The sequence below is a fragment of the Lampris incognitus genome, chromosome 8 (genome assembly GCF_029633865.1).
Source record: "Lampris incognitus isolate fLamInc1 chromosome 8, fLamInc1.hap2, whole genome shotgun sequence".
In the NCBI taxonomy this organism is placed as follows: Eukaryota; Metazoa; Chordata; class Actinopteri; order Lampriformes; family Lampridae; genus Lampris; species Lampris incognitus.
In genome coordinates, this window is record NC_079218.1 from 15,705,872 (window position 1) to 15,720,272 (window position 14,401).

The window sequence follows — 14,401 nt, forward strand, 5'->3', positions numbered from 1 at the left end:
TTTAGGTGCGTAAGTGTCTTTCTCTGGCAGAGTGAATAAAATTTACTGGAGAGTTTGGTGACTTAACAGGTACTAACTTAACGGACTTGCTCGTTGTGTGTGCATGAATATAGAACTTCATTACAAGGTTTGAAAAACTGCAGGAAAAAAAAAATCCTAGTGACTCAATTGCATTGCAGTTACAAAACCCACTTGAGTTTTTGCCATGAGGACTACCATTGGTGGACTTTAATATTGCATATTGCAGAAGCAGTTCAAGCTTATTTCTGTTTGCAGTAAGGATCCTTGCAAACACTCACACACACAGGAGCCGCATTTTCTCAAGTGACATTCCTTTCTTCTTTGGGGCACCTGGAAAAGCCAACAATATTTGGAGTTGTACTGGAGGATACTGGACTGATTTCTCTGGTCTGAAGCCTCCATCCTGTCTGCCCCTGCCTTAACCTCAGGATGGCTGGCTGTACCAGCCGCTGCAGACAGGGAGTGCTCAAATTAATCCAGTCCCTGCAGAGACTGGTCTCAGGAACCCTCACAAAAGGTACTGTAACATCTAAACTCAGCCATATTGACTTTCACTTAAGTACCCATTCACGCAATTCATAGTTGTTGATAACTTGTGTTGTTGATGAAATACTGTGACGAAATATATGACGTTCCAGAAAGACAGGTTATGTCTACATCAGGTAGCCCCCTGCTTTAAAATCAACATGTGATGGTTACCTTATTAAATAAAAAGTATTGGAAGCCCAGAAGCAGTGGCACCTGTAGTTCAATAAACACACGGGACTTGAAACACCTACACGCCTGACATGTCAACGCAAATGCCAAAATGCCATGTTTAGTGATGCTGGCATGTTCAGAGTGTGCTGATTTGATTGGACGAAACAAGTAGCGTGCATGTGTACATTTTGCTATCAGTAAAATTTTGACATCTCTAATAGCTGTCAAACTCCCAGTGAGTTGAGTGCTTTGTGCCCAGTCCTTTTCATATGATTTTGATTGCTCTGGTTGGATGAGTACATTGCCAGACAGCATGTCAGCTTCCTTAATGCGTTTCATGGGAGGTGGGTCCCAAAGCTGTAAAAAATCTCTTCTTCTATACTATCTCATCCTTTCCTTTGTCAACTGGAAATTGCACCGCCATATTGCCAGCTTTTTTTTTTTTTGCGGAGCAGGCCAGGGAAACTGCATGAAACATCCACTGAAATATCCTTCAACAGATGAGACACAGGTGTATCCTCTCCGGGAAGTATTTTCTGTTTTGGGGGATGACTTCACTGAAATCACAGTCCATAGGATAAGAAAGAAGAAATTCCCGCACCCAGAATCACATTGCATCATCTCTTTTTTTAAATATTGATGATTCAGTGTCCCTTTTAGCACAGACCCCAAAATAGCTCCACAGACCTAAAAATGACATAGGACGGTCAAAGAAGAGCTAAGGTGCATACTGATGCTTGGGATGAGTCAAAGTTATGTTTGGGATATTTCAGTTATTGTCTATTTTTGATGATAAGAAATCACATTTATTGCACCTAATGGAATCCAGATTCCCCTATTTCCTCCTCTCCTGAAATGTTTTCCTCCTAGTTCTCCTGCAGGTTAGTTCCTCGTAGGAGAGGCATGGGAATGATGAATGGGAGTGAAGGACGAGTAGTGAATGCACATAGACACTCCTGCGCTTTGGGTTTTACTAGTTCTAGCCCTCTTTCTTCCTTGTTTAAATCAGAAACCATAGCATTACTATTAATATGTACGGATTGATATGTACAGAAATTGGTTTTTTTTATACCCCATTGATAAATTAACACAGGAAAAATAAAAGAAAAAAACTCACCAGGTATTGGAGTTTACTTGACAAACTTCCAAATATTTTACTCTGTCTTTTCAGGAGCAACACCAAGAGAATCATGTTGTTTTCTCCTCCTGGCGCTCTGTATACAGAAGAGCTGAGAGCTTATCTATACAGAAACAGTGGCTTGGCTCCATTTATGTAACCCGTCTAAAATAAACTGTGTTAGGGTCCATGAAACAGTGCTTTTTTTCTGCACAATACTGCCTTTTAATGTTTTGGGGACCTTTTTTCCAGTTGCACATATCATCCAGTACTCACAAGGCCCCTTTAGTCTAAAGGAGTTACATTTGGATTTTTCTCATGTGATCACCACGTGGAAAATTACTTCTGTATATTCAGCATAAGGTATCTTGAAACATAACATGGCATTTTATCTCATCGCACAATTAAACTGTGATATACATCCTCTCGGCTTTGAGATTGTTTTATTTAAAAAACTGCTAATCTTCCCCTTCCACCATCAACAGATTGCATAGCATATCATATAACTGAAAGGTAAAAGGTTGTTTTCCCAACAGCTAATGTGGATCTGTCAACACTGTTTAGTGCCAAAGTGCCCTTTAGCAAGACACCGACCCCCTGCTTAGTGCTTAGTCTGAACCACACAGGATAAATAAATACTTAAAGTGGGCATTACCTTGCATTTGTAAATCCAGTCATCTGCTCATATACCATGCTAGTTACTTCTAAATCTCACAAGCCACTCATCATTCAGGATTAACTGTATCACAGTTAAAGTCATTCAGGATCAAAGTGGACATGACTCAGTAAATCAAGTTAACATGATTTTCTTAATGTATCCCCACTCTAAACAATTTTAAAACAAACATGACAAATATAAGCACAAAAGGAAAAAAAGAAGCCTCATGATATCTTTCGTGCCAAGGGCACCACCATCTTGCAGTACTGTAACCTATGACGTCACAGGTTTGTTGCCTTGGCTGAGTTCAACAGATACAATGGTAGAGACAGTGAAAGAACAGAAGAAGACAAAATGGAGGCCAGCATTGTATTGCTCCTGGATGTAAAAATGAGTTCCACGGGGTTACGGCCAAGGACAAAACAGTCCATTTTCATAAACTGCAGCAGTACTGAATCATTTCTGTACTGTCAGAATTCTTCATTCTGTCAGATTCCAGAATACGCCCACTGTGTACTGATGATCTCACTCAGAAGAGATTGAGGATTAACCCGGCTGAATGTATGACCATCCAACATAAACTGTCTACACCACGGGGTTTTGACTGTGGTGTCCTAAATGTTGGTGACCTAACATGCTGCTCATCGTTGATTTAAAAACACACACACACACACACGTTACGTGTTCATGTGGCATCATATTGTCACGTCAGACTTCTCACACATATGTTGCATCACACTGGCTCCTTCACCGGAAGTATGTTACTGTTTCGTGTTCTCATTAATGACGCAGAGTCACTGATCTACAGTCGTCGGATATGTGAACCCGCGAACACCTAACATTTGGTACCGTCATCTCAGGCTAACAGCTGTGTAAACTACTAATAAGACAAATTAGCCCCTAGCTAACGGGTCTGACCCTTTAGTCGAGCGGTTAGTGATGTCGCCTTGTGGCGCAGTACACGCCGTATCGAATCCCGCACAGGCAAGAAAATAACCGGTTACAGCTGTTAGCATCAACTAGCTAACTCGAGGTTTTGCCTAGTAACTATGCTGCGTTCCAGACAACTCGGAAAGCGAGAATTTCCGACCTCCTAATAGGAAAAAGTAACGGAACGCCACTCAGAGTCGGAGTTCCTACTTATAAACTCGGGGCAAATCCATCTACCCCAACCTCATGGAGAAACGGATGTCTGACAGCTGTCTGGAGAAACAGTTGATGGCGGCGCGAATTCACATTTGCGGTGGCCTCCCCCAATACCGTCCATGCGGTGTCTTTGTCCACGTCTGCGTCTGAGTTCTGTCTTCGTCTGCTGGCTGGGAGAGCGGGGTGGGTTACGCTAACTGCTAGCCCATACAGACCGGCGGTTCCGACAGTCCTCCTGGCTGGCGTTCGGTCCCTTGGACAGTGATTTTTTTTGTTTTAGTTTGGATATGTTAGTTTGGATATGTGTGTTCTTTTAGGGTTTTTATGTTCTGTGTTTTGGTCTTTGTGTTGAACTGCTGTGGGCTGGGGGGAAACGGCATTTCGTTTCATTTCATGTACGCAAGTGCAGGAAGTGAGATGACAAAGTGTTCCTGATTCCTGATTCTTTACTGACGTCACAAAACAATGGCAGCACCCATTGAGGCGCAGTGTTAATGGTAAACTATTGTAACGTGCATGGACTTACACTATCAACAAAGGCAACATAAAGTATATTTGCCAGTATTTGATTACAAGAATACTGTCATATAGTAAAACCTGTTCTGCATCTAAATTGATGTCAAAATATGTCGACAATGTTATTAAATAGTTGGTTATCTCTGAAAGTTATCTCTGCACAAAAGCTATTCCTCCGTTTATATATATATATATATATATATATATATATATATATATATATATATATATATATATGTGTGTGTGTGTGTGTGTGTGTGACACATAGGACTACTAATAGTCATTGATTTAGAGGTGTAGTGACATGCCGCTCCTTAAGGGGCGCACTATGCAACTCGGTAGGGTAGAGACTGCTACACGCAGTCGTAATTTTTTCCCCTCTTTTCTTTTTGTGAACATCCTGGGAATTGTGCTTTTGAACCGACGACTGAATATCATTATACATAGTCTTAGAAAGTTAGAGTATTGACATTTTTTGATTCTGAAAAGTGTTATGTATAATCAGAATCTCATCTGTGAGCTTACGAGACGAAGGTCTGTCGAGTTTTAAGTATTTGGAACTGCGGTGAGTAAAGCAGGTTTTTGTGCTAGCTAGCTTATTGCTAACCACTGAAGGGAAAAGATAACGCTGGGTCATCATATAGCTGTTAAGATACTCTTCATAAGACCAGTCGGGGTTATAAGAATGTCTAATGTTTGAATAGCCCGTACTTTGGTACGTATTGCATCATTGTGTCATGTTGAATGTTTTAGAAGATAGCTCACGCCAATAGTTAGCTAGTGCTAAGCGCTAGCTTAGCCAGTGAAGCATTGGGGAGTTGTGTAGCATTAAAGATGTGTGGCACTTATCCTGTTGACGTTAAAGCCGTTCGGTTTAAGTGGTTAGCACACTTAAATGGTTTTTATTCAGGCTACAATGTGATTGCACGGATTTTGTGTAACAGAATTATATATATATAGTGACTAAGTAATGATATTGCAATTCATATATACATGTTAATGGAAAGCATATTGTAAGATGTTCTGAATGAAAAGAAATTAATGAGTTCTCATGTTAGAAACAGATATAGAATGAAATACTTACTATTCTGCACTATTTGTGTAGATTGTTTTTTTTAACTACTAGATAGAATTTGGAAGATTGTGATGGCGAGCCCAGCCCAGTGAGACTGTGGACGATCATAGAAGCGGTGGCCTACCATAGGATCTGTCCCAGGAAACGTCTGACAAGCCTGAATCATTCATCCAGACACCAGATAAGAACTCATACACACTAGCCTATTTCCTCTACCAGGGTAGAAATGGTCATCGTTGAAGTATATTCAATACACTCACGGATCAGGAACTGAACTCTTGGACCAACACATACACTCAAGGACAAGGACCTGAATTTTTCTTTCATCTCAAACTGCTAACACTCATTGAGGGTTGTTATTTGAATGAGGTTTTCTTTGGTTTATTATTTTATTTACTTTAAAGAGCTCTATTTTGTTTTATTTCCATTCTTTTATGTAAAAGTCAGCGTTGTGTATTTTTTGCTGTTGTGAGGCAATACAATTGTCAACTGTTCAACTAGCAATCAACTCCTCTCGTGAGTTAGTCAAGGCAAACCCCTCACCGAACCTAGTTAGATGTTAGCACCCTTACTGATACTCCTAGTTTGCACTGGAGGCGCTACATATAGTATATATGCAAGCAGGCTGCACTGCTGACAATTCAGTTGTTGATACACTTACCGATAAAAACACGGTCAGCCATGTTTTTTGTTTACGTTTGGCATTATGCACCTGGAGGTCGGAAATTGGAAATTCCAACCTTTGACTTTGAAAGGAACGCAGCATTAGTACCGGGGGAAGGGGGGAGACAAACAAAAACGCGTCGGTCAGAACATCTAGTCCCCGGGTTACAAACGAGTTCCGTTTTTGAGTCTGTTCTTATGTCGAATTTGTATGTAAATCGGAACGGTTACGTACAGTTCACATCCAGCGTCAGTTAGTCAAATGTTTGTCTTAGTATATAGTATATTTTTTACCTAAAACTTTAAAGAAACATTTCTTACATTTCAAACTCCCCATCTGCCACTGCGGGTTGTGATTGGCGGAGGCCGGCCGTTTGACGCCAGAAACGTGAGCCCACTCGGGGCTCGCCTCACCGGGTAAGTGAAACCTCTTAGATTGCTTTATTGTGTCCACTTTCGTTTCAGTCGTGATCGTTTTCCTTTTCTTCGATGCATCATCATTGTCACTTGCATCAGACTTGAAGCCATGATTATGAAGGTAAACACGCAAATTTTTTAAGTCCATCCTTTAGCCCGATTTAAAAAAATTTTTTATTTAATAATAGGCTTTACAGAGGTCGGTTCGTAAGTACAGGAGTTCATAACCCGGGGACTACCTGTAATTCATTTTCAATGAGAGGCGAGCGGGCAAGTAGGGAGGCACGGGCAATCTGTCAAGCGGAGCGACAAGTCATGCTCATCTCACGCACATGCCCACCCGCTGCCAGAGCTGAACTGTCTGGAGCTAGAAGACGGGAGGCCATGCCAAAACCTACAGGTTACCTCACTATGTTCTGTCTTGTCTACCTGTGTTTTAATTTTTTATTCTTATCCTCTTTGATTCTATAGAGTTCGACGGGTTTGTGAAATATTCTGTTCCCTATTGGTTTAATATATGTATGTTGTATTTTGAATGTTTTTTCGAGAAAATAACAGTGAAAAAAGTCTATAACTTTTTTTCTACGTGACGTGCAGTGTCAACCCCCAAAATGGATGAGGGATTGAGCCTTGCCGTGTGTGTTAGTTATGTTATTTAGTTATAGACTCTTTCTTTCAATATTTCTAAAAGATATATTTTAATATGTTGCTATAGCCTAAAAATACAGTTGCACTGGTCCGGCAGGGATACAGTAGTGCACAGAAGCCGTTTCCGTTGTTACCACACGTAAAGCGCCTGGCAATTACTTGCGGCATGCTTGTCTGTCGGTCTATTCACATGATGAATGCAATTGAGACCCTACAGATGACCCCCAGCGACCCATGCAGGTGGAGGGCCACTTACCGTCTGAAAAGACCATTATTCCAAATGGTTCCTACACCATGACCGTATCAGCTCAAATGAATACGTAACCTGACAAAATGAAGAATTCTGACAGAACAGAAATTATTCAGTTCGGTTTTCCATTTCAGCAGCACTTTATGAAAATTGACTGTTTTGTCCTTGGCCGTAAGCGTATAAAACTCATTTTTACATCCAGGAGCAATACAATAGCGACCTCCGTTTCGTCTTCTGTCCTGTGGCCCCTCAGTCTCCAACTTTTTCTTTTACCGCTGTATGATGAACTCAGCCAAGCCGACCTCTCCGTGACGTCATAGGTTATAGTACTGCAAGATGGTGGTGCCCTTGCCACGAAAGATATAATGGGGCTTCTTTTTCTTCTTCTTATGTATGTTTAAATTTAGGCTCCAGCATCCCGCGACCCCAATTGGGATAAGCGGTTTGGATAATGGATGGATGGATGTTTAAATTTGTAATGTTTGTTATATAAATGTTGATTAGAATGGAAAAACATTTAGTAAATCAGGTTAACTTGATTGACTGCTTCATGCCCACTTTAAAAGAGGTAGATATCCGAGCAAAACCTCCATTCTCCTCTTGGACACAGTCACTCAGACACTGTGAACTTCAGGGGCTCGATGGTGAGCTCAAAGTGCAAGTCCTTCACTGCTGCATCTTTAAGAAACAGCTACATACCTTAATTAACAATTATAATGTGCTTTTATTCTCCCGATTCTCTGGTTATCTGACCCCGGTTCTCTTTTTCCTAATTAGTCAGAACCTTCATATTTCTTGCTTCTGACCGTAGCAGAAGAAAAACTATTGTAGTTGCTGAGTCATTGTGTTGCAAAATAGTAGGTATTCTGTATCAGAAGATAACATGTAAGGGATATTAGTCAGCACTGATCTTCAAACAACTGTGTAGGACATTTAAAGTCTCTGTAAAGGTATCAAGGTCGATGCAGAGTACACCGGCACTGTGCATTTTATGTCACGTTTGGATATGTATTTGCATCTACAGGTCTGGCATCTATCAGCTTAAAGCAAAGGAAGAAAGATGAAATGAATGGAGTGTAAATGCCTCTATGTCCTTGAACTTCACTATAGTCTACATATTTTTTTTCTAGTCGGAATTAATGAATAGCTCAGTTTAGAACTTGGAAGGAATCTGTGAAGGGATTTTACTTCCACTGGACATGCAGCTCTGCAGATTCAGCTGATTATTTGTCTTCTGTTTATCTGTGTATTTGTCTTCTGTTAAACAAAAATAGTCCTCACCCATTTTGCAGTGCTCTACTTTGTCTCACAACACATCCCTGGTCTTTTGTGTCACTCTCCTTCTTATAGTCCATACCAAGGTCTTTCCAGTCTGGAACACACGAGAGCAAACTTCCTACATGTGTAGAAAGTCAAGAGAATGTGTGAAAATTTGAATCAATTCAAGACTCAAAGTCTTCATAAGGAAATATTTCCAACTTTCCCGTAGTAATCAATACATTATATAGTATAGCTCATTTGTTATAAGGAAGTTTGAGGAGTGTGGAAGAGCGGTGAAGAAGAGAGTGGAGGCAGGGTGGAGTGGGAGGAGAAGAGTGTCAGGAGTGATTTGCAACAGAAGGGTACCAGCAACAGCGAAAGGGAAGGTTTACAAGATGGTAGTGAGACCAGCTATGGAGACGGTGGCACTGCGGAAAATACAGGAGGTAAAGCTGGAGGTGACAGAGTTGAAGATGCTAAGATTTTTGTTGGGAGTGACGAAGAAGGACAGGAGTAGGAATGAGTATATCAGAGGGACAGCTCATGTTGGCCGAGTTGGAGACAAAGCAAGAGAGGCAAGATTGAGACGGTTTGGACATATGTGGAGGAGAGATGCTGGGTATATTGGGAGAAGGATACTAAAGATGAAGCTGCCAGGCAAGAAGAAAAGAGGAAGGCCATAGATGAGGTCTTTGGATGTGGTGAGGGAGGACATGCAGGTGGCTGGCATGACAGAGGAAGATGCAAAGGACAGAAAGAGATGGAAACGGATTATCTACTGTGGCGACCCCTAACAGGAGCAGCCAAAGGAAGAACAAGCTCCTTTGTTATAAATCACTGTCGTAATCAGTGCATTTTGAATTGGCTCTACTTCCAAAACCTTGGTATTTCTTTTAAGTAAACTTTTTTTATCCTCATAATATGGTATTGGACCATTTGGCATTATTAATGCAGAGACATCTGGTGTTTAGTGTGGTTGTCTCACAACCAGAGGGCTCAGGTCTCCTCTAATGTGAGGCTATAGCTGTCAAAGCAACAGATCTCTGCCTTAACCAGAGGTATCAAACTTGCTGGTTGACCAAAACCTGGAGCAAAAATGGCATTTACCTGAAAGGGGTTAACAAAGTATGTCAAATGAATGTTAATTTCTTGTGTAAGTCATTCATTCTTTAAAAAAAAGAAAAGAAAAAGATCACAAGTATAACTCAAGTAATCAACTGTGATGTCTATTTACAAAGTACATTGATCTGAACTGTTTCATATACAGCTTAAAAGCTTAAATGTTTACCCCAGGCAGACAACGGGGAGGAGCGACAGATCCAAAATGAACTTCAATCTTGTGTGTTTGAAGAAATTATCTGAAGCTTTTAGCATTTCGATGTGAAGGAAATACAAAAAAAGGATGAGCAAAAAAAAATAAAAATCCTACACTTTTACATTCTCCCCCCTACACTTGATGCAACAGCTTTGGTGCACTAAGTAACACATTTTGACATTTGTAGGAAGTCGTGACGTGTTGAGAGAAATTTTTGCCCTTTGCTAGAAAACTGTAAGAGGATATCTCATAATGGACTGGGGCAGATACAACTATGAGCAGCTGAGAAACACTCGACAGTTATAATTGGATCTCATTCTTTGGTAACAGCGTATCTGAAGGCATACACTCTCTCTCATAGGTTTCGGGTCTTACAGTATTAAAGTTAGAGTCAAGTTTCTGCCATCCTTAACAGATCCAGTGGCTTAACTTATAAAGCCTCACATTTGCTGACAGACAATGTGGTGGTGGAAAAAAAAATCCCTGCCTTCATTCACTCCATGTCCAGAGCCGTCTACATAAGAACAAATAGCACATAAAAAAATTCAACAAATGTTTTTGGCCAATGATCTTGTGACATTTTTTTACATGGTGCAATACGTCTACCAAGCTGACGGTGACAGATTGCAGGCTTCCCTGGTGGCCCAGGCACTGCCTCCAGTGTGCTGACTGAAAAAAACACTTTACTTATGACTGACTGACTGCGTGAGCTGGTGTTCTGAGCCACGCTGCAGTACCCGGTCCCTCTCCTCTCTCCGTCCACGTCACCTTTGCAGCATCTGAAAATTGAAGTAAAAATTATAAGCGGTTAATTATCAAGAAGTTGGGTCTTTTGCAACTGGCACGGCGTCGTGTACCTACCTACCTGTATGCCCCTCTGAAAGTATAAAAGCAAAACTCGTCAGAAGTTTCTCCGTTGGTTCTCCTGTAGCTCTTTATAATGTGTGAGTCAAGCTGATAAAAATACCATCGCTACAGTCTGCGAAGGATCCGGTATGCTTTGAAAAATGAAAAGCTGAAAGAAAGTGAATAGTCTGGTCTGGCAAAACAAACAAATATGTTAACTCAATACCGAACCTGCTCCCAGACGGCTTACAGTATATCAAGACTCAATAAAAAGACTAACAATGACAAATGTTGTTTATAATAAAGCTTGGGTCTCACTGTCTGGGTTTTGCTCCTTTTATCTCTTTCGCTATTCTGCAGGGAAACTATCTCTTCCTTTGTCTTTCTTCCCTTAACCTCTGTTTTCTCGAAGGATGAGTTGGATTGTGAATTCCCAAGAGATCTTAATTCCTTTGTCAACGTTGTGTGTGTGTGCATGTGTGTGTGTGTTTATTTTCAACAACTATTTGTTCATCCTTGTTTGAGTTCTGTGTTCGGCCTTACTGACTGTGACATGTTGTCTAGAGGCATTAACATGCCTACTATTCTAGCTCGGAGTTTACCTTGTGCAACATAATTTGGTGAAGTTTAGGTGCAGGTGCCCTTCGCATCGAAGAAGATACTTTTTTCCTCCTGTATAATTGAATATCGCAGCGTTGTTGAAGTGGCTGTTATGAAAAATACAAAACTAGATGCCCAAGGATACTGGAGTCGTTAACACCCCCCCCCCCCACACACACACACACACATGCACACTCGCCCGCCTGGAGCCAAGAGCCAGCAGAGCGTTCTAAGTGCCCTCCCAGAATTGTTTTCCTGTTCTGACAAAAAAATGTGTTTTGCTTCACTCAGACATTTACCATATGAAACCGATCGTTGGTTTTGATCGTTGTGCCACTGTGTTGTTTATAAGGGTGGGGATACCTATAGTCAGTTTAGACTGAGGAGGTCACTTAGATGAGTGGTGTCGTGGCAATTATTTAATTCCACTCTGACATTAAATGTTCAATGAACAGACGCACAAGCTCAGGCACTTGTGCATGCCCCGATCTCAGAGCACACCATCTTTATACCATGCAGTAGAACAATGCCCATTGCTTTGATCACAATGATATGTACCCAGAGTCTCTTTTGTTGTGAGCAGGAGGTATTTCTGTCACAATGGTACATACTTAGTCTGTCCCTCATCCTGTCTTGGAGGAGGCAACTTATCTTGGTGGACTGTCCTCCTGCTGGGTAACAGAACTTGTTTATTGTTCCAAGAGGTCATCTCGCTCTGTCCTCAGCTTCTGCCAGGACCAGTTACTGTGACACTCAAAGGGCTTTCACGCCTCCCTCTGTTATCAGACCCTTACCATTTGGCAGAAGAAGAAGCACCTTTAAACCCTCTCCTTGTCCTACTACACATGAGCCCCCAGGCATCTGTTAAAACAATGTAACCATAGTATAGCTGATCAGTAGTCAAAGATTAAAAGTAAGCAACATGCATATATGAATTGCCCTCGCAATCTCCCCTTTTGATTCCTTTTAATCAACAACAAATCATGTAGATAAAGCATTGAAGAAAACATATCCATGGCTATATCTCTTGGGGAACATCTTACCTCACACAGAATGACTGTGAGGCCTGTCAGTTGTAAGCCAACTGAAACGCATCAGATTTACATCAACACACTCCATACATACTCAGCAGTCTGGCAGAAGTCACAATTACCCCATGTCCTTGCGAGCCAAACGTCTCACATCCCTCTTTCCACATCTTCAATGCTTTCCAAACCACTTTACCTATCCTTTTTATTTTACTTTCATAGTTTCCCATCTTTTCCTTATCCTGCAGTTAATTACTTGTTTGCATCTGTTTTTTCTTCTTCTTTTTTTCCAGCTGCTCTACAGTAAAACTACCAGTTTCAGGAAATCCAAATGTCTTTTTCCACATTGAAAGCTGATTACAGGAGTCGTCACCATGTCTTTCACACATAATTTTTACACATCCTGTCAGACAAGACTTCTCAGTTAAAAGTTTGCTCTGTTTCTTCCCCATTCTTCTAATCTGCAGTCACTCTTGCCTGGAAATTTCATATCATGATAATTCAATTGACATTATTCATTATTCCCTTGGCCAATGGGTCGTCACTCCTAAGTGAATGTCATTACCTTCAGACGTCTTCACGTGGTCTTCAATACTATATCCTCATTAAATAAAAAGCTGTGTCACACAATCCCTTTCCCCACAATCTGCTTTGATCACAATGATATGTACCCAGAGTCTCTCATGAACAGGAGGTTTTCTATCACAATGGTGCATACTTAGAGTCTGTCCCTCATCCTGTCTTGGAGGACACAACTTATCTTGGTGGACTGTCCTCCTGCTGGGTAACAGAACATCTTTATTGTTCTAAGACGTCATCTCCCTTTGTCCTCACCTTCTGGCAGGACCCTCCAGGATCACTTGCTGTGACACTCAAAGGACTTTCCCACCTCCCTCTCTTATCAGGCCCTTGCCGTTTGGCAGAAGAGGCACTTTTAAACCCCCCCTTGTCCTACTACACATGAGCCCCCAGGCATCTGTTAAAACCATCATATAGCTGATCAGTGGTCAAAGATTAAAAGTAAGTAACATACATATATGAATTGCCCTTACAGTGGTGAAACGTTTCTCCCAATAAATGTTGTATCCAGATGAACTGATTCAACTTTCTTTGATCAGACATTTACTGTTCTGCTTTACATTGTTTTGATGTGATGCTTTGTGTGTGTGTATGTATACAACAAAAATTCAGGTTTTCACTATATTCATATTGCATTGCAGTATACATATTTATTGTAAGTAATAATCATTAAAAAAAAAAATGCACGAGGCGTCCGGGTGGCATGATGGTCTATTCTGTTGCCTACCAACATGGGGATCGCCAGTTCGAATCCCCGTGTTGCCTCCATACACAATTGGCTGTGTCTACGAATGGAAAGCCGGGTGTGTCCTGGTCACTGCATTAGCGCCTCCTCTGGTCAGTCAGAGCGCCTGTCAGGGGCGTCGGGGAAATGGGGGGAATGGCGTGATCATCCCACGTGGTACATCCCCCTGGCGAAACTCCTCACTGTCAGGTGAAAAGAAGCGGCTGGTGACTCCACATGTATCAGAGGAGGCATGTGGTAGTCTGTAGCCTTCCCCGGATCAGCAGAGGGGGTAAAGCAGCGACCGGGACAGCTCGGAAGAGTGGGGAAATTGGTCAAGTACAACTGGGGAGAAAAAGGGGGGAAAAACATGCACACAAGCATTTTATGAAAACTGCAGTATGGCCAATGTACCCATCAGAAGTACATTAGTGTAGAACATTTTGTCTGCAAAGTTAGCCCTGTGTGTTGTGTTGATGTAGTCTCTGGGTTACCTAACGGGAGAAAAAATGGCTGGCTCTTCATTTAAAACATTCTTTTACAGTTTTTTGTTTCTCTTGAGATTAAACGCTATGTCTTCATTGCAGCTGTCTTGTACACTTCAGGGAAGTTAGGAGTGCAAGACTACTTCCCACTCATACACAGAGGGAATCCTTGTGCAACAAGAGTGGGTTTCTCCCCCCTCAGGGCAGTGTGTGTGTGGATTTGTGTGGGTGGTGGGTTGAACTTGGTGGGTGATGATGGTGGAGGATGGCGTTATGTATGATGTTCTGAATATGGGTTTCACACTGTGGGTGATGCAGCATCAGCCGATCAGTGTCACATTTAAACATGAATGA

General features: G+C 41.5%; 1 protein-coding gene across 1 annotated transcript in view; it reads left to right on the plus strand.

Moving 5' to 3' along the window:
* The first annotated feature begins 450 nt into the window (after positions 1–450).
* kcnip1b (Kv channel interacting protein 1 b) overlaps positions 451–14,401 on the plus strand; it is a 34,144-nt gene continuing 20,193 nt past the window's right edge. The window contains exon 1 of the mRNA XM_056284830.1: positions 451–538. Coding sequence (XP_056140805.1) covers positions 451–538 — 88 coding nt within the window. The remainder of the gene's footprint in view (positions 539–14,401) is intronic.